The following is a 26,550-nucleotide window of genomic DNA, read 5'->3' as shown; positions in this document are numbered from 1 at the left end:
TGGGAAAGCATGGGGTTAAGTCTGAGCACCGTACAGGAATGTGAGTGCACGTGGAAAGTGCGTGAGAATGTGCAAGTGTGCACACGTACTAGCTAGATTGTGTAAGAGTGTGTAGTGTGCATGCTAGAAGGTCAAGAAGACGTGTACTAGAGGTTGTGAGAGTGTGTGAAGGGTAGCCAGGGAGCACTTGTAAGTATGCCTGTGAGTAGTAACTACTGTGTGCGAAAGTTTTGTAGTACTAGGCTTTGAGGGGGTGAGAACGAAAGTGTAAGTTTAAGTGCAAAAGCGCGGGGATGTGTGTGAGAACTGTGAATGTGTTCATGTGGACTCACTAGAGCATGTGTGCAAACATACGTGAGAGCCACGTATACTGTCTATGTATGTGAGCACGTAGAAGGTGCGTGTGCGCCAGGGGTGAGAGCGCACGTGTGCACGGGCGTCTGTGGGGCGTGGGGACACTCAACGGGAAGGTCTGAGCAGAATGGGCGGCCCCACGTGCGAGTGTGAGTTTGTGCGTGTGCGCGCGCGCCACCACCCCCCACCTGGGTCTGAGCCGGTTGCCATGGGAACGCGCCGCGGCCCGGAGTTAATCATTTCCTGTGGAAAGTGTGCGGGAGGGGCCAGAGAGGGGCGGGAGCGGGGCGGGCCGAGGAGGCGGCGGCGTGGAGCTGCCTCCCGCTGGAGGGCCGGGCCGAGCCCCGGGCGCTGCGGCGACGCAGGGATCCTGCCTCAACCAGGCCGGTGAGTCCGGGGCTCGGGCGGGCTGAGGACGGGCTGGGCGCTCGGGTTCCGCCCGGCCTGTCGTTCGGGGTGCCGCGTCCTGGATCCCCCTGCGTGGCCCCGTTGGGGGGCGCAGAGAGGGCCGGGCCTCGGAGACCCGGCCCTGCGCTATCCTGCCCCCACCCCCCTGCGCCGTCCAGTCTGAGCCGAGCAGGGCATGGGGGCGGCATGTCCGCTGGAATCCAAGCAGCCTCGGGACCCCCTTTCCGATTTCAATGGCCCGGGAAAGCCGGACACTGCCGGGGAACCGCGTGCCCGTCAGCGCCGCCCCCTCCCCTGGCAGAGGTCCCTGCATCCGCAGGGCTCCCCTGAAGGCTGCAGTTTCGGGCCCTGCCACCCCGTAGGTCCCCTGGGCAGTTCACTTTCCCCTTCGCAGGGCCGGGATGGGGTGGGCCAGCCCCAGGTTAGGAAGGAGGGCCTGGGCCGGTGCCGTCCTGGGCAGTGGGCGAAATTGAGCCTTTGACAGCGGTAGCCTGGGGCGGTTGGCGGAGGGGGGGGCGGGGGGGGGAGCGGGCCCAGCAGGAAGGGCGAGCCAGAAGCCACCTCCTTCAACCCCCTGTTGTGAGTTAGAGCAGAACTCTGGCGCAGTGAAGGGCCTGGTCCTGGCAGATTTTAAAGAGGAAGCGGCATATAAATTGGTACCATTTGCACCTCCGACACCCCAACCCCCGCCAATACACACATCTGTCTCAAGGTTTGGGGTCGTGGCCACCCCTGGCCTTTCATCTTCTCTGGCTTTCTGTCTGCCTGAGGCTGAGTGAGCACGGTACGCTGGCCCAGGCTGTTCCCCATGCCCTTGATAAAAGTAACCCTCTCCTTGGCCTGAGAGTCATTTGCAAGGAATGCAGTCTCAGAATGGGGCCCTGTGTTTGCAGTGACTGGATTTTAGGGACGCAGGGTCATGAGTTCTGCTGTCCTTATGGACACCAGGGAGCAGAGATTTTGAAATCTGGGTTGACCTGCAAAACCCAGGACGTGTGACTGTGCGGAGGGGAAGTCCAGCCCCTGTTCAACCTCCTTGACATTCTGCCCGCTCTCCCAGGGAGACCAAGCCTCCTGGGCAGCAGTCTCTGGGCAGTTGTCAAATGTGTCCCCCAGTCATTGCAATATCCCTGGTCTGGGGCAAGGGGGCTGTAGCTCTACCACCCCGGCCTAAACCCAGAGAGGCAGGTGCTGGCTCTCCTGCAGCCAGCCCTCTGCATCCACCCACCACTGGATAGAGGTCACTGAAAAAATAAAATTTGGGTATTCTTTGTATATGCCAGTATTGTTCTGAACATTGTATATATGATTGTCTAAACTTTACACCAACCCTATAAGGTAGAGTTCTCCCCATTTCACAGATGGAGATACTGAGGCACAGAGACAAAGTAATTCTCCCAGGGTCACACATCTAGTAAGTGGCACAGCCGGGTTCTGAAGCAGCTTTCGGTCATAACCACTCTACTCATATGCCCCCGTCACCTCGCCCCATGACCTAGGCTTTTGAGTCTCCAGCCTTGGGCTGTTTGAAAGTCCTTGATACTTTTGACCTTCACACCCCTCAGGCTGCTAAATTCAGCTGCTTTTTCCTTTTCAGCATCTTGCACACATCCTTCCTCTTTCTTCCTGATATCTTCCTGACTGCCTCCCAACTTCCCTTCCTGAAACCAACGAAATATTGTCTCCTTCTGTCCCTGACCCCCTCAGACTTAGCTGATGCCCTTTAAAAGTCTTCTCCCTCAACTGTGACATCGACCTTCAGTGTCCTCCGCCATCTCACCTTCCCAGCAGCTTGGCATGCAGGTGGAGCCTGTCTCACTCCCTCCTCATCCCTTGGGCAGCTGAGCCTCAGGGTTGCTTGTGCGCCCAGCTCCGTGCCAAGCAGCCTGGAGAAGGGGACATCTGGTTCCTCCTGGTTCCTTCCATTCCACACTGCTCCATCTCCCATTTCCTCAGCAGAGCTGCCCCCATATTGGATTAGCCTCCAACCCACCCTTTGGCCGGCAGTCCTGCCCCCTCCCAGGGAGACTGCACCCAGGAGCCTCCTTCCTCCTCCAAGTTGTCTTCCTTAGTCCAGGAAGGCAGCGACCATGACGCCCTAGTCAGGAGCCTGGCATTCTTCCAGGGCTCAGCTCTGCGAACATCGGTCACCAGATGTTCAGGCCGCCCATCCTTGCACTCTTCTCTTGCCTCTCGATGCTTCAGTCACTCCTGTCCCTCTGTTGACCCAGCATGTGCACATCTCTCCTATGCTAAATACCACATCCTCTCCTTCCCATCCTAGCCAGCTTCTCCAAAGTGAAGGAAGTGGCAGCTTCCTCTAGCCCCCATCCCCCTTGGGCCTTCCCACATCTGCCCTCTGCCCTGCTCCACTGACCTTTCTTCCAGTTTGACCTCTCCGTGGCATGGTTCCCTGGGAACTGACCATCCTCTCCTTCCCCCTTACTCTCTGGTCACCTCTGAGGACTCTGCACCTGCCTGGTGCTCCTGCCACCTCTGACCTTCCTTCTCCAGCTTTTCTTCCCACTTGGAGTGAGCTCCATCCTTCTTGGTTGCCTCTCATCTTGCACCACCTTTGGTGATTGCATTCTCACCTGTGCCACAGTGACCCCCGTCAGCCTCCCGGTTCTGTGTCTCCATCTCCAGCCCTGCTCTCTTCCAAGCTTAAGTTTGAGCTTTTGTGTGCATTCATTTCTGGGCCTTCACCCAAAAGCCATCACCAGATGTTTGGTGTGGATGTAGCTTCGCTCTAGGCTGGGTGCTGTGGGACCCACCCTGGGCAGCCATAGAGGGTCAGGGGAGATGGACACTGTTCAAACAGATATCTTTACTGCCTGGTAGAGAGTGGTCAGTGCAGTGAGGGTTAGGGAAAGTGGCCTACAGCCCAGGTGGCGCCATTAGAAAGTCCTTGGGTGCCTCCAACTCCATTTTAAAACCAAAAGCAAACTCCACGTTGCCCCTCCGAGCTGACTTGGCTTCTTCTGTAAATGGCATTACTTGTTTTCTGAGTCTGGTGTCACAGCTTGATGTCACCTTAAATGCCCTCAGAGCTGCTTTGCACACAATAGGTACTCAATAAAGACTTGTGCAGTAAAAGAAGTCTGTTCTGTTCCTTTGCTCTGTTCATAAGGGCCCCATGGGGCTTTCTACCCAGACCAGTGTTCCCCACACCCACCCCCGTTCTCCATACCACCTGGTGCCTCCCTGCATCCTGTTTTGATTGTGGAGGTTTGTTGAAGTGTTTACCTCCCTCCTGACAGGGAGCTTTGAGGCCATGTCTCTCCTGATCAAAGAGGACCCCTGGCAGGTGCCTGGCACACAGCAGGTACTGGGTAAATAATTATTAAATGAGGAATGAATGAATCTTTGTATTTCAAATCCTAGCTCGGTGTCTGCCAGTTGTAGGTACAGTGTGAAGGCTAGTTGAATACAAGAATGAGCTGATTTTAAGAGAATTTGCTATATGTAAGCCTGATGTCACAGCCACAGTCAAGGCCCCTTCTGAATAGATTCATGGAGACGCTGTTGACTGGTGCTTCCTCCGTGTGGGGCTGTGACCTGTCTTTATGCTGCCAGGCTCCGAGTGGAGGGGCTGAGATGTGGGGTCTCCACGTTGCGCTGCAGAAACACCTGATGGGCTCCCTGCCCACTTCTGAGCCTCCCTTCTCCTTAACTAGTACCCTGAAATGGTGATAGGCTCTGTTTCAGCCCGTGAGCCCAGGGGCTCCTTGGGGGACATTCGAGTTGGGGCTCTGGTTTACAGGTGACCCAGTTCAGCGGACCCTTCCAGATGGTGGGCTCCGATCAGCTTGGGATGGGAGCGGAGGGTTCCGGCTAGCGGGCTTCAATCTCGCTTTCTTGCTCTCTCCGCAGGCTGCCCGACGCCCGGAGGAGGCTGCTGAGCCCCGCCGGGCCATGGTCCCGTCTCGCAGGACGTGGAACCTGGGAGCCACGCCCTCGCTGCGCGGCCTGTGGCGAGTGGGCCGGGCCGGGGAGCCCGAGCCGGGGATGGCTCGCCCCGCCCCAGCCAGCCCGGCCGCCCGCCCTTTCCCACACACCGGCCCGGGGAGGTTGAGAACTGGTGAGTCCGCATTTTTAAAATGCCTCTTTATTTCCTTTCCTTCCTCCAGATACCAGCGATGAGATCGGGGTTTCTGGCAAGTTCCTAGGCTCAGTCAGAGCTGTCAGGTAATTACAGGGTATCGGCAGCCCGCGAGCCGGGCGTGGAGTCAGGGCGTCAATTTCGCTGGGCGCTCCTGCCCCGCGCCGGTCTGTAAAGAGACGCCGGGGACGCCGAGTTAAACGTTAACGCAGTCTGTAGCGCAGGGGGAGAACGCCGCGCATAGCCACGCGCTCTCTGGCCCGGCCAGGTGGCTGTGGCTCCGCGATCCGCCTGTCCTTGGCGGCGGAGCGCTCGTGGTCTCGCTCCGGTTTCTGCCCGCGACCGGTAAACAAGGTAGGTGAACTGCTGCCCGGTGCCCTGCGCGGATCTGACACTTGATTCCGCCAGGGCTTGCCCGCGGATGGCGAGGAGTGGACGGAGGCTGCTCCGGAGCGTGGCCTGGCAGGGAGTGGGTGCCATGCGCTCCTTCTAGGTGCCATCCAAGGTGGCCCCGACAGCAGGTGGGCAGTGAGGGAGCCCCCGAGTCTGGGCCCCCGCTGTGCCCCTGGGGGAGCTGTCAACAGCAGCTCTCCTTTCTGGGTCATGTCCCCTGGTGCCTCCAGCGTCAAGAAGTGGGCAGCTCCTCTGATTCCCGGTGGGAGCTAGATCGTCAGGACCGGGGAGCTGCCCCATGACTGTCTGCCAGCCTTGGCTTGGGTAGGTTGTCCTGTAAATGTGAGGACGGGGGCATCTTCAGACAAGATGCCTTCAGGGGTTTGCTGTCTGACTGCCCCTGACCTACGGGGAGATTGCCAGCCTGTCTGAGCTGGCAGAGTCCCTCCAGGACATCAGGTCCAAGCCCCCCTCTATGTACAGAAGGGAAAACTGAGGCCCAGAGAGGGCACATAGCAAACTCCAGTTCCCTCTCTCTCATCACACTTGTGCCATAGGTGGCAGCCAGAGCGCTGTCCTCCGAAGTCTCTCTGCAGGGGACAGTGAGGCTGGGGGTGACCCTGGAGGCCGCCGGGGAAAGCTTGGGCTTTTGGGTCAGGTAGCCCCAGTTGTCTGGAAGGGGCTGAAGATGGTCTCTACCCAACAAGGTTGTCCAAAGGATTAAAGATGAATGAACAGTATTGCTTTTCTGGTTAAAAAAAAAAAAAAGAAAGAAAAAGAAAAAAAAGAAAGAAAGAAAGAAAGCAAGAATTGAAAAAAAACAAAAACCTGTTCTCTTGGAAAACTAAAAAACGAAACCAAAACAAAAACACAGAAAAGTATAAGAAGGAAAATAAGAATCGCCTATAAGCCTGTCACTAAACATTTTATATAGTTCCTTCTAGTCTTATGTGTGTGTGTATTGGTCTCTTAAATTAGTGTTATGAGGATTATATGACCATACAGACCTTTATCTACTTTTAAAATTTAAGACAAAGGTCCAGTGAAATCGTGTGTGTGAAATGCTAAGCGTGGTGCCTGCCACTGGGTAGAGCCTCAGCCAGTGTGGATGTCCCTGGGCCTCTCTACCCCCACCCCCCTCTCATTGCTGCCTTGAGAAGGGTAGGCAAGCAGAGGGTGGGGTAGCACATGGGACTGGAATACTGGCTCTGTGTGACCCTGGGCACATTATTAACCCTTCTGGGTCTCCAGTTCCTACCTCTCAGCGTTGTTGTGAGGAGCTGATGGCCTGCATTGCTGGCTACCTGCTGTGTGAGCACTTTACATGTGTCGCCCCGTTTAATCCTCATGGCAGGACTGAGCTTGGTTCCTTATGCCCATTGTATTGAGAAGGAAACTGAGGATCAAGAAGGGCAATAAGGCCTGGAAAGCACTTGGCCCAGTGCTGGCATTCAGGATGTGATGGCCCCCCAGGGTGGGAGCTCTGCGGCTTGCCCTGTGAGGCGAATCCCCTCTCCCGCCCCGTCTGGTCCCACAGGCTCTGGAGGTGGGTCAAGGGAGGGGTGAATGGGGTGTCGCTGCTGCAGCCCTCTCCCCGCACCCAGTGAGGGAGGCGGTGTGTCAGAGGCTCGAGCGGATGTGCCTTAACTGGTCCTGTGTTTTTGGAGGCTGCAGAGACCACGCCACCCAGCGTGGGGTTGGTCTTTATGAAGGCAGGGGAGAAATTGCCACCTAGAGGCAGCCTCGGTAATGAGGCCGCGGCCCCAGGGTGCACCTCCTGTGAAGATTAGCGCAGCCAGGGTGGCATCAGCTTCCTTCTGCTGCTGTCTGTAGAGGGTGTTCGTGGGCAGGTGCCAGCCCTAACGCCACCGTGGAGGGAGGGGAGCCCGCCGCCTCCCGCGGGGTCTTGGGCGACTTCCTGCAGAGGATCCCAGGGCGGCTTGTGGTTAGGAAGGAGCACAGCCCCCGCCGAGTGCCAGGCCTTCCCTCTGTGTAGGGCAGGCATGTGAGGGCGTGTGAGTCCCTCCTGGCAGCACCTGGGCTGCCTGGAGTGTGTGAAAGAGGAGCTCAGCCACGGCCCTGGCCAGTGGTCCCCGGCCAGCAGTCTCCAGCCAGCGTCAAGCATCTCACCTGTCTCCTCTGTCCTGGGACAGGGCGTGGAAGAGACAGCCCGGCTGGCGGCGACGAGGACTCCAGCACCCGAAGTGCAGCTCGCCCGGCCCTGGCTCAGTGCCGAGCCCTCAGCGTGGACTGGGCGAGCCCCGGGAGCCCTCACAGGCTCTACCTGACCCTGCAGGTGAGCCCTGGGGCGGTCAGAAATGCCAGGGCTCGAGCTGGGCCAGTGTGCCGTGGCCCTCTGAGCTCCAGCAGCTTCCTTCTCCGGGGAGGGAAGCAGGGAGGGAGAGCTGGGGGCCTGCCTTCTGCCTCTTGCCAAGCTCCTCACGGCACATCCACCCTGAGCCTGCCTGAATGGGGCAATGTGCTTATTAGGTTAGCTTGGGGGAGATCTCACAGGAGATGACAGCAGCTTCTCAGCCACGCCCTGGCTGAAGTGTTAAAGTGGGAACTGTGGGGCCTTCAGTGAGGAGCTGTTGGGAAGATGGGCAGGTTTTTAGGGGAGCTGTTTATTCCCACTGGGGCATATGAGTCCATGGGGCAATAATTATTTACATTTCCTTGTTTAAAGTGAGAACCTAAAGCTAGACAGAGGACTTTGCCAAAACTTGGGTTCTTTTCTCTTGCAGTTATCACTGCAAGTCAGTTATCATGTGACTTTCAAAAGACAAACTTTACGTATATATGTGTAGTATTTGGTTGTAGAATTAATACATCGTGATAGCAATAATAATAGCTGCTCCTCATTGAGCAATGACTTTGTACCAGGCTTTGTGGCATGTATTGTATGTCTCACATCAGTCCAAGACACAGTTACTGTCTTATGTGAGTTTTATGGATGAAGTAAGGGAGGCTCAGAGAGGTCAAGTAACTTGCTAGTGGTCACACAGCAAGTTGGGATCTGAACATGATGAGCTTTATAACACATGGTGTAAAGAATTCACACGTGGCAGGAATATAATATCTAGAAATTGAATGTCTCCCGTCATCCTGTATCTTTGAGAAATCCACTATTAAGAGTTTGGTGTTTATTTATCTTTCCTGTACAACCACTTCGTTGGATTTATACAATTTTTATTCTTTATTTTTACCTTCTGTTCTGTGACTAGCTCTTTCCCTCAACAGTAAGTCTTGGTTATTTCTTCACGCCTGTCAGTATATAGAGAACTACCTCATTCTTTTTTTTTTTTTTTTTTTAATTTATTTATTTATTTTATGGCTGTGTTGGGTCTTTGTTTCTGTGCGAGGGCTTTCTCTAGTTGCGGCGAGCGGGGGCCACTCTTCATCGCGGTGCGCGGGCCTCTCACTATCGCGGCCTCTCTAGTTGCCGAGCACAGGCTCCAGACGCGCAGGCTCAGTAGTTGTGGCTCACGGGCCCAGTTGCTCCGCGGCATGTGGGATCTTCCCAGACCAGGGCTCGAACCCGTGTCCCCTGCATTAGCAGGCAGACTCTCAACCACTGCGCCACCAGGGAAGCCCGAGAACTACCTCATTCTTTTAAACTGCTGCATAATATTCTACTTCAGGGTTTATCTAACTGATCCTCTGTGTTGTTTCTGATTGCAAAGAGATCCTTAAACAAATACCGATGCATTCATGCAGCTACAGCTTGAGCAATTTCAGGATAGCACAGGCTCTGTAATTTTTAAATGGATGCGTTTGTTAACAGATATTTATGAAGTGCCTACTCTGTTAGGTGCCAGCACACAGCAGAGAAGAGAAATAGACCCAGCAGTCTAGCAGAGAGGCCAGGAGTAATCAAATGATCACAAATGTATGCGCAAACATTGACATAGTGGCTGAGGATGAAGGACCAGAGTTATCTGGGGGTGTTGCCAAGGCCCCTCCCCGCAAGAAAGATTGTGCATGAGGGGGCCGCCTTGAAGGGACACATGCAGATGGAGGGCAGGAGGGGCTGTGGGAAATACGTGCCCTTTGTGTTTGTCCTCCCTCGTGTGGCCCCAAGCCGGGTCTGAACATGGACCCCTTGTTTGTCGCTTCAGGGATAATCTTGGGCTTCTGGGTTTTTGTCAGCCCTTCTTATGTGGTTCATCTGAAAATGGAACCGAATGGTCCTTCTTTTATCTATAAGGTCTGCGAGAAAAGCATGTTGCAGGGACAGTTAAAGAAACTGTTTTTATGTTAAAGAAACCATTTTTTATGACTTGAGCCGTTGGTAATTAAATCGGGAGGTGGTCAGAAACCAGCAGCCTTGAGCTGGGCGGAGGCTCTGTTCTCGGATTTTGATTATGGGGTGTTGGGTTGTGGTTGCCGCTGAGTCCTGGGGTCAGCAGGTCTGCTGAGGATCTGAGAAGCTCCCACCAGCAACCAGTTTCCACAGCTGTGTCCTGGGCCCTTGAAGCTTCATTCTGTTTATAGGGGCTTCAAGGTGGGCGGCGGATGTGGGGCCCAAGTAGGGACCCAGACACAGTGAGGGGACCCAGTGGGTCCCCTGCCAGCTTCTCAAGCAGTTACAACCTGAGTCGCTCCCTTCGGAGGCTGCAGAAATTCCCAACCCCCCGGGGGCCTGCCTGCCCATCCTGTGGCTTGGCCAACAGGCCAGAAATAGTGTAACCTTTGCTCTGGGCGGCAAATGGAAACTTCCAGCTGCCCCCGTTGCCGCCACCAGTGACAAGGCTGCTCGTGCTGGTGTGGCAGTTGGTCACAGGGTGGGGACAAAATTAAGTCGTGGGAATTTTCCTAAATACGAGAGACTGCTCACCACCCTCCCTTCTCAAGCAGAAAGTAGAGTTGCTGTTTTAAGAATGAGGAAATGAAACTCCAGGGAAGGTAAGTAACTTGCCCAGGGTCACACAGCTCACCTGAGCCAGGCTTCACACCCAGGCCTTTCCGACCCCAGGCTCTGAACATTTTTTAAACGTAGCATTTGTCTTTTTGTTTTGAATAAGGTGGGCACAAAGGCACGCACAAAAGTGTCTGTAATCTGCCTTGCCAGCTAACTTCTGTTATCAGAGACAACAAAGCAGTACACCATAGATGCTTACGAGGTTAAGAATGCAAATGCCAAAAAGATGCAAAATGAAAGGTAAAGGCTTTCCTTGCTTCCCACTCTCTCTCGGTGAAGTCTCTTTTGATTTCCCCCAGAGTTTAAATGCTGCATGTTTCTCCTCTTAGCCCCTGCACCATCATCCGACCTCTCAGAGGAAACCAGTGTATATTTCCCCAGATTTTTTTTTTGGAGGCCTCTTTTATTTCCATTATCCTTAAATGGAATCGCACTTTACGTGTGGTTCTGCTGCTTGCCTTGGACGTCTTTCTGTGTGAGTTGCAGGTGGTTTTCTCTGCGTGAGAGACTCTTTCTGCCTCTCCCCTCCGTCTCCCCACCAGTTCACTGGTCTGTTCTACCTCAGCCTTCTTTGCCTTGGTTCCTCCTTGACCTAGAGACAGGGTCCTGCGGTCCCGGATAGCCATGTTGGGCGGTGGGCCACGGCCTTTCCCTGCTCATATGGACCCGGGTGCCCCCTTCTAGGCAGTCCCAGGCTGGTGCCGTTTGAAGGTGAGGGCAGCTGACATCATGATGGGGGGCGGCGGGCATTGCCCTGAGACTGCCGTGTGCCTGGTGGGGCTGGACAAACCTGTGAATGTTGGGACAGTGCACCTGAAGCGATCAGACCACTGCAGTGGTGACTCGGGGCTCACAGGTCAGCTGAGTGAGCTTCACCTGAGGGTTTCTAAGTGCCCAGGAACCTTGTTTGCTGGCACAGAGGGCTGGCTGCTGATGGGGGCCAGGAGGACGCACTGCCCCCCTCTTGCTGTGAGATCTGGGCATGTTTTCTTCCAGACTCCCGGCCTCGTTGTCTCCACCCACAGCGTGAGGGATGGGCTGGCCGGGTCTGAGGTCCTCACCAGCTCCGGGAGCGCACCGTCCTCAGGCTCAAGGGGGGGTCCCCTCCCCGCCACTGTCCCCCTCCCCCTTCACGTGAGGATTCTGGTTGTGTCTTGGCAGCAGGCCCTGCGGGACAAGGGGTGCGAGAGCAAGAGTCAGGGGGCGAAAGAAGAGAAACTCCCGAAGAGGCAGGCGCCGGCCCCCAGGCGGGGCCGGGAGGCCCAAGAAGCTGGTGGCACCATGAATGTAGAGAAAACAGGTAAAGGAAGTCTGCCCGCTGACCTGGCACAGCCCAGGCTAAAGCCAGTGTCGGAGGGGAGGCTCTTGTCCCAGACACCGTCCTCCTCCCCTGGAGGTGGCCCCCTGGACGTGGAACTCAGAGACTGCAGCCTGCCCGTCCCCACTCCAGGGACACCCGCCTCCCAGGGCCGCTGTGCCACCGGTGATAAGCAGCTTTGGCCGGCATGGGCTGGGGTTGAATTTCCCCGCTTTTTGTCTTTTCCCCAGCGCCTGTCAAAAGCAGGGTGAAGGTGGCAGCCTCAAAGACGCCACCTCCTGCAGAGAGAGGCCTGACCCCCTCCTTTTGTCTCCGTGGGTCCATCAGGGACCCAGAAGCCCTAGGACACGGCTTCGCTCTGCTGCGTCGAGGCTGGGAGAGAGGAGCTGGTGGCTCCGCTCTTCTCCGGCAAGGCTGACAGGCTCTGGAAGAGGCTGTGTGCCCCCTTTGTGGGGTTCCCCAGCAAGAACTCAGAGCCCAGCAGTCACTGGGAAAGTGCATCCTCAGGGAGCCCGAGGGGAAGGCCAAGAGCGAGGGGGGAAAGGAGCTGGCCTTTCTCAAGGAGCCTGAGGGGAAGGCCAAGAGCGAGGGTTTGCCTCCTCCTGTCAGAGCTTGATTTGTTGTCTGAACTTGCGAGGTGGAAGGAACCACTCCCTTCTCTGAGGTTGATCCAGAGCCGCCTTCACCCGTGGGCCCGGCACTGATTCGGGGGCCGGTGTCGGGGTCTGGCCGGGGTGTGGAAGGGGGGGCATCGTCCAGCCAATCCGGAGGACTGACTCTTGTCAGTGGGTCCAGGGATGGGACCCCCGAGCCTGAGTGTCCTTGAGGGGCCGTGTCCAGGCAGGGTCTCTGAGAAAAAAACTGTCTTCTGAAAACTCGGACCGACAGCTGACCTACTATGAGGATGCAAAGGTCCCTCAGTCCCCGCCCTTAAGTGCTCCTTTGATCTCACCTCTTCCTCCGCTGCTGTTGTCCCTTAGCTTCCTCTAGGTCTTTTCTTGCCCAGCAAGTGCTCTCCGGGCCCCTCTTGGCTCCCCTGACACATGGGCACTGTGCCCAGGTCAAGGTGAACTCCCCTGGCTGTGGGCTCTGAGGGTGAGATGAGCAGTGTCCCGGGCAGGAAGGGCCATTCCATGTCCTGCTGGGTGACACTCACTCACACCTGCGCATCCCTCGTGGGATCCAGGCTCTTGCCCAAGGTTGCCTCCGGATAAGGACCATTGTCCCCATTTTACAAAGGAAGCCCCTGAGGGGCCCTCCCATGCTTGTCTGAAGTGGCAGAACCAGCTCTTGGACCTGGAGTCAAGAGCATTTCCTGCCACACCACGGCAGTCTGCAGAGAGAGGGCTGCTGGTCACATGCTGCCCATGGCAGCCCCGTGTGCAGGCCTGGAAGCATCTGTCTGAGCTCGCTCTCTCTAGAACAGAGAGCAGAAGCTTGGCCAACTGTGTGTGACACGCATGCTGTGTCACATGCAGGCCGCACGGCCAGGGCTCCTAGCCAGCCAGTGATGGCCCCTGTTCCCGCTTTCCAGAGGGCCTTGAGTCGGAGCTGTCCCTCGGGGTTGGGAGGAAGCGAAAAGGCAGTGTGTGTGTGCGTGGCCTGCTCCCTTTAGAGTGAGAGCGGCTTCTCACTGTCTACCTCTCCTGGGCCCAGTGCGGAGACGTCCTGCCCAGCCTGGAATCAGCTCCATCTGCGCTCCCCGCTCCAGCCCAGTCCCAAAGCCAGGCTGCTGCTTTGGCTTCTGTGCTGTCTCAGTGAGCAGCACACTCGCCACCTCCCTGTGGGTTGAAGCTGGGATGTGTGACTTCAGGTGCGGGTGGCTTTGTTTCCAGAGTCTGGGATCCCCCCGCCACCGAGTCCCGCCCACACAGTGTGGCGGAGCCCAGACACCCTGGTGCTCTGAGGTAGGGTGGAGGCTCGTGGCCAGCAGATGCCACTCTTCATGCTTCACTCTTGGACGCTTGGCCCCGCCTCTCAGGCTTTGGCCAAGTTTGGGCTGCCTGAAGATCCCTGCCCTTCCAGCCTCTCCTCTGCCCCACGGCCCCGCCTCCTTGCCAGTTCCCCACCTGCAGAGACCGTGGCCATTCTTGGGGCCAAAGCAAGCTGTGACAAGCATGCCAGGCCCCATTAGCGGGTCACAGGCCTTGACTGTGTGTCTCTGTCCTTCTATCTGTCTGTCTGTGTCTCTTCTGCTCTCGGTGACAGGACGGTGGAAGGCTGAGGCACCACCCACCCCTGTGTTTATCCCTTCCTCGTGCCTGTGAGGTCCCTGTGCTCAATCCCGCAGGGGTCCACCTGGGAGCGCGCCTGGCTGTGTTCCTGCCCACGTGCTGTGTCTGTCCCCGTGTCCTGGTCTGTCTGTCCCTTGCACACGCACACCTCCACTTGCTCCCTCTCTGTGTGCGGGTAACCACTCCCTGTGGAAGGCAGGGGGCAGGCTGGGGAGCCCCCGCCTCTCTTCTGTACTCTGGAGAGGGTTTGGGGTTTAAAGAAATCATGTTCCACCAAGAATAGTGTTTTCTGAGGAGAGAACAGCTGTTGCTAGAGCTATGTCTTTCTCAGCTGCAAGTCCACGCAGGCTGGCCATGGAGAGGGTATTGCGCGTCAGACCTAGAACACAGGCTTTGGGGGAGTAATCAGTGGAAGCTGCTTTCCTAAGTCCTGGTCTAGGCAGTTCCACCCCCCAGAAGCTGCCTGCTGTGAAGCGGCTTCGTCCGAGGCAGGCCCTGGAGGCCCCCGGCTAACCCATGCTGCTGCCGCCCCCAGCCCTTGCCCGGCTCCCTTGTCCCCTCTGCTTGCATCCCCTCCCCTGCCATGACGGGCCCCCTGTCCTCGGCCAGGCTGAGGCCTCTGCTGCCCTGCTGATCGGCGGCTGCTTTGCTCATAGGTGGGCGGCTCTTTGGCAGCGGGAGGTGCTCGAGCCTGTCGGGGCCGCCAGGTGCGGCCCCCGTGGTACATAGGATGGTGGAGGCCATGTCCCAGCTGCAGGAGGAGAAAGCCCAGCTACAGGAGGAGCTGGTGGCCCTACGGGAGAGGCTGGCTGTCTGCGACAGTGATCAGCAAGCCACATCCACCCAGCTGCAGAATCAGGTACCTGGGGAGGATGGGACGGGCTGAGGCCGCTGCCCACTGTGGAGCAGGTTGGAGGACGTCGCCCAGGGCACCCGGAACCCACCAGACCACCAGCATAATGGACAGATGGGGTCTCCGCGCCTGGCTTGGGCGTGCACAAGAGGGCGAGGTGGCGAGAATCAGAGGACTGGGCCTCCCATGCTGGCCATCCGTGCGCCCCCTTCCTCGTGGTTAGCAGGGGCCAGGACCTCCCTCTCCAGAAGTGACAGGCAGCACGTGTAGGCATGAGTGGATCAGGAAAGCGCAGGGATGTTCCCGTCCCGAGGCCAGTGCTGAGTCCACTCCATCTTCCAAGGTGCCCTGGCTTGGGCAGCCCAGGTGGACCAAACTCATTGCAGAGGTCACCTCACGGAAAACTGGCAGGAAATGAGAGGCTGGCATGTGTGCAAGTGAGAGAAGGGAGCTCTCAAATCTCTGGAAGCCCTAGAAAGTGAAGGTTCTAGGGCTCCTCCTTTATTAGCTAGCCAGGAGGACGCTGGGGACGCCACAGTCCCTGTGGGCTGACCCCTAGCCCTCCTCCGTATGCCTGGCTAATTCACCCTCCTTCCCATCACCACCTAGGCCCCGAGACCCCTTTCCTGGGGCTCAGCTCCCCACTCTTAATTGTCCGTGTCTGTCTCTCGTGCCTGTGTCTGACCCTCCCCACTTCCACAAGGTCCCCAGCCCTGTCTCCAAACCATCCCCATGTTGGAGCCCATGCCTGAGCTCCTGGGCCTGAGCTCTCTCTGGAAAGCCCTGCCTTCGGTTGGGTCAGCTTCTTTCTCTGTGATTTCCCAGCATGTGGACCTTCTACTCGGGGGAACATCACTGAATACCGTGCCTTGTTCTCAGTTCCAGGGGCAGCAGGTTATTTTCATGCACTTTTAAAATGCAGCATCTTTCCAGCTTACAAGCGTGTCCTCAAGGACTCTGTCCTGACTACCTGTCCTTGGCTGCGCTGGGTGGGCCTCCTTGGGGCATCCCTAGTGCCCTGTGTCTCCCGCTTGTACAGTGACCCCATTGTTTGCTGCCTCTGGGCCTGTCTGCTCCACTAATGGGAGCTCCTCGTGGCAGGTGTGACCCCCCAGCTTTGTGTCACTCTTGCCTCCTGCGGTGCCCGCCTGTGTTTCTGCCTCAGATGTCTGCTGGGCGCCTGGTTTGTATGGGCACCCCGCTGAGCAGTGGGGATGCCCAGGTGGACAGGCACGCCCTGGCCTGCGGAGGCTGTGGTCTAGGGGAGGACAGATGTTTGTTACATGCACTTATGAAAGTTGGAAGGGTAACGAGGGCTCTGCAGGCGGGTACACACACAGAGAATGAGGGTTTCTACCACGTGCCTTTGTCGGGGAGATCAGGAACCGTAGGGGAGGTCAGGGGCAGCCTCCCTGAGAAAGCGGCTCTGGAGCTGAGGTCTGGCACGGAGCAGAGGAAGTGCATCCATTCTGAGCTGAGGGAACAGTCAGTGCAAAGGGACCGTGGCAGGGGGAGCAGAATGAATCTCAGGGCGAACCAAGGCTTGTGTAGCTGGAACGTGGCATGAGGTGCTGCCCCATGGGGCTGTGGGGCTGGTCTAGGGCCCTCCCTGCAGGACGCATGTCTGACCTGTGGCAAGAGCTCCTCCTTCCCTTGATTTAGTTTGTCTGGGCACTTTTGAAACAAGTTTTGTTTTTTAAAGAACTTGACTGAGATGTAATTCACATACTATAAAACTCACCCCTTTAAAGTGTACAGGTTACGGTCTTAAGTATATTGGTGACGCAGCCATCACCACTGTCTAATTGTAGAACATTTTTATCACCCTGCGAAGACCTGTTTTCACTCCCCATGTGCCCCTCCCCCCAACCCTCGGCAACCACTGCTCTGCTTTTCTCTTTGTTCGTTTGCATGGATTTACCTTTTCTGAACGTTGCATATAAATTAAATAACAATGTATGGTCTTTTGCGACTTTAAACAAATGTTTAAGAAACATTTTTTCCTTGAATTAGCAAAATTGACTGACTTTTTAGAGGGGAAGTTGCAGGTCAAGCATGTCAGCCTCTTTGGTGTCCTTGAGGGCCAGCTCTCCAGATGCGCCTGACCCCTCCCCTCCCCTCCCCCCAACCTCCACGCCTCTGAATGATTTGGAGAATTCAGAATGGTTCCTGGTCTTTGCTCATACTTTTTCCCTGAATTTTCTGACTGCCAGTTCTTTTCTGAAAAATATCTCAGGAGATGCCCCTGAAGCTCCAGGTCTCTGAGCCACTCTTTGGAGAGTCTGACTCCGTAGAGCTGTGGCCAACCACTTGGTCCTAGAGCTGGGTTCAAATCCTGACTTTGGCACTACTCATTAGCTGTGTGACCTTGGGCTAGTTAATTACTGCTCCGCACCTCAGTTTCCTCATCTCTAAAATGGACATAATAACAGTACCTGGTGAGATGACCCAGTATTATTGGTGTCGCCACTGCCACCACCGCCAATCATTGTTACAGGAATGGTGTTGGATTTGGAATCACGTGAGTAGGGTTCTAGTCCTGGCTGTGCAGCTGTAGCAAGTCACTTCCTCTCTGAGCCTACATTTACCAGTCTCGACACTGGGTCAAATAGATGTTGCTTCGTGGTTATTGGGCAGCTCAATTATGGGACTGGACAGGAAAATGGATGGTAAACTGTGAAGTGCTGTGCCTTGTGAGGTGTCACTTCTGTGTGCTCTGGTCTCCTGTCAGCCTCTCTGTGGTTTGGCACAGATTGACCTTTCTGGTCTTCTGTACGTTGCTCTGCAGGAGTTCCAGTCCTAGGGTCACCACTTAGTGGTCAGGTGACCTTGAACAAGTTGCCTAACCATGACTTAATCTCTTGGAACCTCAGTTTTTCTTCCTGTAAAATGGCGATAATAATAGTATGTACCTAACAGGATTGGGGGGTTCAAAGTGATGATCTTATGAAGCCCCCCTGCCCCACTGGCAAAGCTGACTCGGCAGCCGGGGCTGCCATTGCCCCTGTCGGAACCCGGACTCGTAAGGGCTTCAGGAGTCTTTTTCAGGCCTCCCCTTGGATGTGTCAGATGGAGATGTTTATATTTTCTGGGAGCTCACTGTGTGCCTTGTGGGGAGCACTAGGGTCAAAGGTCCTCAGTCCTGGGGCACCCAGCAGCCCCAGGCCACGTGCTGGTGGCCTTGAGCTCCCCTGTCCTCTGTGGATGTCCCTGGAGCAGTGGCCTTCATGCTTCCAAGGCTCCTACCATCGTTTTACACACACCCAGATTGCACCCCTCCTCTTATTGCCCCCACACCTCAAGATAGAACCTTACATTGTGAGCAGAAACCACAGGCTGGAAGACTAGATCTAGCGCTCAAATGCGCCTTGTTTCTTTGACCTGCTTTTTTCTTTTTTTTTTTAACCACTTTCAAAATTGTGGTAGAATGCACGTAACATAAAATTTACCATCTTAAACATTTTTAAGTGTATAGTTCAGGGTATTAATGTATCACATTATTGTGCAACCATCACCATCGTCCATCTCCAGAACTCTTTTCATCCTGCAAAACTGAAACTGTCCCCACTGAACAGTAACTCTTCATCACCCCAGCTGCTAGCCGCCACCATTCTGCTGTCTGTGAATTTAGCTATTCTAGGTATTACACATAAGTGGAATCACAGGATTTGTCTTTCTGTGTCTGGCTTATTTCACTCAGCATAATGCTCTCCAAGTTCATTCATGTTGTTGCAAATGGCAGGAATCCCTTTTTTAAGGCAGACTAACATTCCATGGTATGGCTAGACCACATTTAGCTTATCCATTCATCCATAAATGGACACTTGGGTTGCTCCCACATTTTAGCTGTTATGAATAATACTGCTATGAACATGGGTGTGCAGATATCTCTTTGAGACCCTGCTTTCAGTAACTTTGGGTATATGCCCAGAAGTGGAATTCCTGGATCATATGGAAGTTCTATTTAAAATTTTTTGAGGAATCTACCACATTGTTTTCTACACTGGGTGCACCATTTTATATTCTCACCAGTAGGGCACAAAGGTTCCAGTTTCTCAATATCCTTACCAATACTTGTTATTTTCTGAGTTGCCTTTTTTTTAAAAAAAAAATAATAGCCCTCCTAATGGGTATGGAGTGGTATCTCATTATGGCTTTGATTAGCATTTCCCTAATGATCAGTGATATTGCGCATCTTTTCACGTGCTAATTGGCTGTGTGTATATAATCTTTGGAGAAACGTCTGTTCAAGTCCTTTGCCCATTTTGAATTGGGTTCTTATGTTGTTGTTGAGTTGTAGGAGTTCTTTATATATTCTGAATATTAGCCCCTTATCAGATATGTGATTTACAGATAGTTTCTCCCACTCTGTGGGTTGCCTTTACACTCCGCTGACAGTCTTTTGCTGCACAAAAATTTTTTTGATCAAGTTCAGCTTACCTATTTTTTTCTTTTATTGCCTGTACTTTTGACATCAAGAAATCATTGCCAAATCTAATGTCATGATGCTTTCCCCATATGTTTTCTTCTAAGAGGTTTATAGTTTTAGCTTATATGTTTCAGTCTTTGATGCATTTTGATCCATTCTTTTGCATGTGGATATCCAATTTTCCCAGCACCATTTGTTGAAAAGACTGTCCTTTCCTCATTGAAAATCTTGGCACCATTGTCAAAAATCAATTGACCATACACATGAGGATTTATAACTGGGCTCTCTCTCCTATTCCATTGGTCCATATGTCTGTCTTTATGCCAGTACCACACTGTTTTGATTACTGTAGCTTTGTAGTAAGTTTTGATATCAGGAAGTGCGAGTCCTACAACTTTGTTCTTCTTTTTCAAGATTGTTTTGGCTATTTGGCTTTTGAGATTTCATATGAATTTTAGGATGGATGCTAATATTTCTGCAAAAAATGGCATTGGGATTTAGATAGAGATTGGATTGAATCTGTAGATTGCTTTGGGCAGTATTGACATCTTAACAATACTGTTTCCAGACTATGAATGCAGGCTGTGTTTCCATTTACTGGTATCATCTTTAATTTCTTACAGCAACGTTTTGTAATTTTCAGTGTACAAGTTTTTTGTCTCCTTGGTTAAGTTTATTCCTACATGTTTTATTCTTTCTGATGCTATTTTAAGCGGAATTACTGTCTTGTTTCCTTTTCGGACTGTTCAGCGTTAGTGCATAGAAACGCAACTGATTTTTATGTGTTATATCCTGCAACTTTGCTGAATTTATTAGTTCCAACTGTCCTGATTGTATGATCAAATTAGTTGCCACCATTTAAATCTTAGTTAAGTTCATATAAAAATCTCAACTTCCTTTTTTTGTCATAAAATACTGGAAGCTGTGGCACCTCTGGACTGACATTCCCACATGGCATGCACTGCCTGGAGCCCATTAGCAGCTCCTGCCTTTGGCAGAAGTGAGCATCCTTCAGCACACCCCAGCCTCCACCACCTCTGCTCCCCCGTGCCCTGCCTGACCGCTCTCTCACAGACCCTGCTTCTCCTGGCCCCTCATGCATTCAGCACTCTTTGTACATGTGTTTACTGAGCGCCTACTATATGCTAGGTACCGTTCTAGGCACTGGGGGTACAGCACTGATACAACAAATATCCCTGTCTTCGCGGACTTTCATTCTAGTAATAGACTTATTATGTGCTGGGCCCTGTCCTAAGCACTTTATATATGTTACTCATGTAATCTCACTTAATCCTCCAGACCTCCTCAGTGAGGTAGCCTCATTCTACTGCTAAGGAAATGGAGAGGCACGGTGGAGTTGAGACATGTCCAACATTGTCTGGCGAGGTAGGGTGATGTCTGTATTAGAAACCCGAGCAGTCTGGCCTGAGAGTCCATGTTCCCAAAGCCCCTTGGTGGCAGAAGGACTCAAATGTGAAAACTCAGCAGTGGAGGCAGGGTGGGATGGATGTAGCCAGTCGGGCCTGGTCAGTGCTCATGTACATAGGTAACCAGGAGTCAGGTCTCCCGGGAGGGGGAGTGTGTTGGGGACAGGATGGGGTGCTTCCCGGGGCTGCCCCTCAGGCCTCTGGGCTGCGTTTCCTTGGGGCCGTCTGGATTCCAGGCCCTCTCATCTTCCCAGCTCAGCAATGCCTTGGTCTTGCCACTGGGAGAGCCCTCCGTTCCTCAGAAGACAGCCGATGATGGAGGGCCAGGCTTGGTGGGAGGTTGGGGGCTAATCAGCAGGTTGTCTGTGTCGAGAGGAGCAGACAGCTGGGAAAACACAGACTGGCACAGGGCAGCCGCACCCTCCGCTGAGCCCGCTTCTGCTGGGAGATGTAACTATGGGTTTGCGTCGGTCAGCAGACAGGCACCAGCTCCCTCTCCCTCAAGGCCCCCCTGCACCACGCTTGTGGCTCAGTTTCTCAGCATGACTAGGAGCCTGAGCCCAGGGAGGGCTGTGGCACAAACCCAGCCTGGTCCCTTCTCAGCCCTGGGGTTGACCTTGTGCTGTCCGGGGGGCCACCACAGCAGCCGGTCAGGAGCCTGCCTGCCCCTCTGGCCTGGCTCTTTGCACTCAGGAGTGAGTGCGCTGCCCCCTCGCCGTCACTTCCGTGCTGAGTGTCTCCGGGTGTGCTGGGCACCTCCCGAAGAGCTGATGGAGGAGGCCCCCCACCCCACCCCCCGCCGACCCCTTGCGTACTGATGCAGGCACCGTCGCTGACTCAGAGCTGTACTGGGTGGGTGAAGGGCATGCCTGCAGGGGCCCCCTCCGCAGAAGGCCCCGCTCTCTGGTCAGGTTCACCCTCAACTCCCCGTCTCTGCTCCGAGCCCTCCTCCCGTACTTGGTTTTGTCTCCATCTCCTGTGCTCACTGTTTTCCCTGACCCTGAGAGACTCACCTGTTCTCCCTCCCAGGCTGGGAGAAGTCTGCTGTCTTCCCTGCAGGCCCTCCCGAAGCCGACCCCCCGGGGGTGGAGGGCAAGGGTCCCGCTTCTGGGCAGCACGCCTCCTTAGTTCTCAGCCCCCCGTGGAGCTGGCCGGCAGGGCGCAGGCACCGCGCACCACAGGGTGGTTTGTGTCTGACCGGACGCCCTGCGGTGTCCGTGGGCCGTGCTCCTCCGCTGCCCGAGACTAGCCAGGACATGACGAGTGCCTGACATTTCTGACAAAAGGGGTCTTTTACAGCCTTTTCCTCATCCCTCCAGCCCGCCCCCAGCCTGCCTCGTGGGGCAGCCGCCTCCTTCTGGGGCGCCCCTCAGAGATTCCAGACAGAGGCCAGGAGCGCCCAGCGTTCCGACTGTGATGTAAGGAGAGAACAGGAACTGGGCTGCAGGCAGGTGTCAGGCAGGCATCCTGACTCCCAAGGAAACACTGGGAAACCCCACTTTCACTGCATCGGGTCTGAGCGCCAGCGGTGTTGGGGACAAGCAAGGTCCGAGCCCACCCAGCCCGGTGCCAAGGAAGCAGCCTGCCTGGGGCACCAGCTCCATGCAAGTGGATCTTCCTGGGGTGATTTCTGAGGGAGGGGAGGCAGGAGGGGGACCCCAACCTTTCAAAAGGAGGTAGACTCCACCTATTTCAGGGTGGGGGGAGTGCAAGAGGAATATATATTCTTTGAGACTTAAAACTTACTGCAAATCAAGAAGAATTTGTCAAACATCATTCCATAGTCCAGAGCCCTCTATTTTTTGTATTGCATATGCGATTTTGTTTTTGGATTTTTCTTTGACTTAATATGTTGAGGAGCTTTTCCCCACATCATTTAAAACTCCTGATAAACATGAGTGTAACGACTACACAGTAGTCTATGAGTGCAGATACTGCAATCCGCCTAACCATTCCCCTAATGCTGGGCATTGAGGTTATTCCCAATTTCATGACTAAGGAATGAAAGGCTGCCTTATTCAAACTGTCCCTCACTCCCCTCCAGGGCGAAGGAACTGAGGCTCCGTGTATCAGGCTTTTAACAGAAGGGGGTATTGGAGCGGGCAGAGAAATGGCACGGGCTTTGCTGCCTGGCCTGGTCCATGCCCAGCACATTGCTAGGAAGGAATGTGCTGATGGAGCAGGTGACAGAGGTGACCTTCTCGGGTGCAGCCCTTAAGTCACCTGCTTGTCCACCAGGAGGCCTTGGGCAGCCAGGTTGTGTCTCCCAACCCCTCTCTGGGTCTTGTGTTCTTGGAATCTGCCTCCCCAGCTACGAGTGAGCAGCCCTGGTGTCACAGGCCTTCTCCTTGGAGGTGGGGTCGCTCCCATGGCCCTCCCCCAACTTGCTCAGAAAAGCAGAGGCTGATTTGTGGTCCAGCCGCCTTCTCCAGCGCCAGGAGACGGTTGGCTCTGAGCTCGTGCTGCACACAGACTGTTGATGATGTCTCAGCCATACGTAGTGGGGAGATTTTACACACACACCCCCAAAATCCCAATGTCTGGCCTCTCTTGAAAGGTCAGAAGTTTGATGACACTGGGCCTGTGTCCCCCCCCTCCCCAGTTGCAGTCCTCTGTCTCCTTCAGGTGGGTCTTGGGCATCTAGTCCTGCACTGCCCCTCACCTGCCTTACTTGGCTGGTGGCCCCTGTAGGTGGTGGGCTTTGTCTCCTTATGTTTAGTAACAAGAGCCCAAAGCTTGTGCAAGCCACACCTCCTTATCCCCCAGAGAGAGTCTGACTCTCACTGTACCTTTTCCAAGGTTCCGTGCGATCAACACAGAATGTTCTACAAGAAAAAGCTCAGACAGGCTCCGATGAACGCTGGTGCCAAAGTCTTTGTCTGCATTTTGGGTTATTTCCCGGGGGGAGAGTTTCCTGGAGGTGCGCTGATGTGGAACCAGGGTCTAGGCCTGCGGGGAGGGCAGGCAGCCATCCTGGGGTCCTGCTCTTTCTCGGGGCTGGTTTCCCCTCCCTGGGCTCTGATTGAACCAGGTCACCCTTGCCTCCTGATGGGGTGCACACCCCTTCTCTTTCTAACAGCCTCCACTGGCCATAGCTCTCCTGCAAGGCAGACTGGGAGCTGGGGTGGAGGCAGGTCCCAGATGTGCCCTGGTCACTGGCAGGCCCATCTCCACAGACAGACTCACCAGGAACCACTCAAAGTAGAAACTTCTAGGGGCTGGTCAAGGACCGATGCAGGTTTTGTAGTGCCTGGAGTTTATACACTTTGGAGGCCCTTTAAAGAATGTTAAATGACAAATACAGAAGTAGGTTCAGGCGTGGGTCAGGGCCTGTGCAAAGGCAGGCATCCGGAGAGTCAGCCTCCTGCGTCCCCCGGCGAGCTGCCCCTGGCGTGGGCCCAGGCTGGCCCAGGGGTCACCTCGGCTGCACTCGCTCCCCGGACTCTCCTGTGAGCCCAGACTGGCTGGTCCTGTGACGGGAGAGGGTGCTGAGAGCTGTCAGGACCAGGCCAGGTGCTCTGCACCTAGAGTCCCAGGGGTGGCCTGATGCTTGAACACAGGGAGGACTGGGGCTCTGGGTTTGGGCGAGAGGCCTGGGTGTGGGCTGGAGGAGAGGATCCAGGCTCAGCGTGCCCCGGCTTTGTGCTGGCAGGTGGAACACCTGAAGCAGAAGCTCATAAGCCAGGCCCAGGAAGTGAGCCGCCTTCGATCGGAGCTGGTGAGCCCGACCACGCCATCCTAGCGGGGCGGGGCTGGGGGGGGGTGATGCTCCCCATGTACTTATCACCACTCACTGTGCCCACGAGGTGGTGTGACCCGTAACAGGAGGGAGGTTAATTCTTATTTGCTGATGTAAAGTAGGAGTGTGAACTCTGTGTATAAATATGACTTTCCTTGTAACTTTCACACTCAGGAAAATGGAATGAAGGGGGTGGGGTGCAGCCGGGAGCAGTTCCTGTCTCACCACCCTCCTGCATCTCTTCCTCTCCTCTGCCTTTGTCTTTATCGTCTCTGGAGCCCCTCCTCTCTTCTCTCCATCCATCACTGGCCTTTCCTTCTCTTTTCTCCTTCTCTCTGTCTCCCCACCTCTCCCCTCTCCCCTGCCCCTGCACTGTCTGCCTCCCCGCTCCGTCCTTCCCCCTGATCTGCCCTCGCCACATGCGCCCCCAACCCCTGGCTCTGGCTCTCTGCAGGGAGGCACCGACTTGGAGAAGCACCGGGACCTGCTGATAGTGGAGAATGAGCGACTGAGGCAGGAGATGCGGCGCTGCGAGGCCGAGCTGCAGGATATGCGGGCCAAGCCTGCGGTGCCCTGCACAGGCTGCGAGCACAGCCAGGTGGGCCCAGGGCCAGGGCGGTCCCGGGGCGCTCGATTCCCAACGGTCACCCCACTCCCTCATGCTGAATCCTGCCCACTGGTCTCACACCTGTCCCGGCCCCCGCGGCCGTCTGTCTGCAGGAGAGCGCCCAGCTCCGCGACAAGCTGTCCCAGCTACAGCTGGAGGTGGCGGAGAACAAAGGCTTGCTGTCAGAGCTGAACCTGGAGGTGCAGCAGAAGACCGACCGGCTGGCCGAGGTGGAGCTGCGGCTCAAGGACTGCCTGGCCGAGAAGGCGCAGGAGGAGGAGCGGCTCAGCCGGCGCCTGCGTGACAGCCACGAGACCATCGCCAGCCTGCGGGCCCAGTCGCCGCCCGTCAAGGTGAGCCTGGGGCCAGGCGGCCGCACCGCTTGCGGTGCCCCGCGCGCACCTGGGCCACACCTCAACTCTGGTCCCTGGAGCCCAGGATGGGCTGGACGTAGGAGGGGCTTGTCTTGGTGAATAAGTAGGTGCGGGGGGTTGAAGGAATCCTTCCAGATCTGCTGTCACCTGGCCCCTTCCCCTTCTTGCTGTCCAGGGCCAGGCCATGTAGGCATCCAGCAACTGATGCTTGAGGTGCCCGCTGTGTGCCGGGCATGGACGTGCTGCATCGCTAGATTCTGCCCTCGTCTGTGCCCTTCTTGTCTGTTCTGGGCCCAGTCGTGGGCCACAGCCGGGCTCCAGGTGGGCTCATTAAGATGAGAAGATTCCAGGAGGCCCTTGCAGCTTTCTGGAAAGCCCAGACCTCGGGGCTCCTCTAGTTTATTCTGCAGGCCGTTGGTGACATGTTCCTGAGGGGCCCCCCAGGGTCCCAGGGTAAGGTCAAGGCACCCACGCACCTCCATACACCCACCCCTCCCTCCCCTCACAGTATGTCATGAAGACGGTGGAGGTGGAGTCGTCCAAGACCAAGCAGGCCCTCAGTGAGTCCCAGGCCCGGAACCAGCACCTGCAGGAGCAGGTGGCCATGCAGAGGCAGGTGCTGAAGGAGATGGAGCAGCAGCTGCAGAGCTCGCATCAGCTGACCGCACAGCTCCGGGCGCAGGTGTGCACGTCTATCGGGGCAGCATGTGCACGCCGAGCCCCAACGCCAGAGACCGGCCTTTGGCACAGTGCAGCGGCTGAGCACTTGGGGTTCGACAGACCTGGGTTTCAGTCCCTCCTCTCCCCACTGGCCATGTGACCAAGGGCAGGTTTCTGTTTCCTCATCTGTAAAATGATCTGATCACAGAACGCACCTCCCAGTGGGGCTTGACCTATTCACAAGATTCGCTCAGGGCCCGGCACACAGGCTCTTGGAAGGGTGCTCTAGTCGGTGTCATAACAGATGCTTTCCCCTGCTCTCCTGGGACCTGTGGCTTGTGACCTGTGTTATGTGCCGGGACCCAGGTTGGTGCTGGGCTGATGCCGGGAAGTAGCTGCACGGAGCTCCCAGCCCTTTCAGGGAGAGCGACGGCCACCCTACCCCACCTGTGTGTGTGTGCACGTGTGCAAGGCGTGAGGGGCGGGGCTTCTTTCTCTGCATGGCGCACGGCACTAAGCTTCTGGCCCTGGCTGCAGATCACCATGTACGAGTCGGAGCTGGAGCGGGCACACGGGCAGATGCTGGAGGAGATGCAGTCCCTGGAGGAGGACAAGAACCGGGCCATCGAGGAGGCCTTTGCCAGAGCCCAGGTGGAGATGAAGGCTGTGCACGAGAACCTGGCAGGTGAGCCGTGCAGCCGGGCTCTAGCCTGCCCCACGCCACAGCCCTT

The 26,550-nt window shown here is 55.6% G+C and overlaps 1 protein-coding gene across 3 annotated transcripts in view; it reads left to right on the top strand.

The window, feature by feature from the left end:
• Nucleotides 1–701: 701 nt before the first annotated feature.
• Nucleotides 702–26,550, top strand: part of KIFC3 (kinesin family member C3) — a 41,765-nt gene continuing 15,916 nt past the window's right edge. The window contains exons 1-10 of one of the 3 annotated variants that reach the window (XM_082677659.1): nt 702–741; nt 4,636–4,843; nt 7,411–7,553; nt 11,340–11,478; nt 14,387–14,589; nt 24,092–24,157; nt 24,633–24,776; nt 24,899–25,138; nt 25,668–25,841; nt 26,357–26,504. In XM_082677659.1, the coding sequence (XP_082533785.1) occupies nt 4,678–4,843; nt 7,411–7,553; nt 11,340–11,478; nt 14,387–14,589; nt 24,092–24,157; nt 24,633–24,776; nt 24,899–25,138; nt 25,668–25,841; nt 26,357–26,504 (1,423 nt within the window). In that variant the 5' untranslated portion in view covers nt 702–741; nt 4,636–4,677. Of the gene's footprint in view, nt 742–4,635; nt 4,844–7,410; nt 7,554–11,339; nt 11,479–14,386; nt 14,590–24,091; nt 24,158–24,632; nt 24,777–24,898; nt 25,139–25,667; nt 25,842–26,356; nt 26,505–26,550 lie in introns of those variants that run through there. The other 2 variants (XM_082677657.1, XM_082677658.1) reach the window with 2 other exon arrangements.

The sequence above is a fragment of the Grampus griseus genome, assembly GCF_964374135.1.
Source record: "Grampus griseus genome assembly, chromosome: 19".
Taxonomy (NCBI): Eukaryota; Metazoa; Chordata; class Mammalia; order Artiodactyla; family Delphinidae; genus Grampus; species Grampus griseus.
The sequence above is the reverse complement of the archived record's forward strand: the minus strand, read 5'-3'. Positions and strand labels throughout refer to the sequence as shown.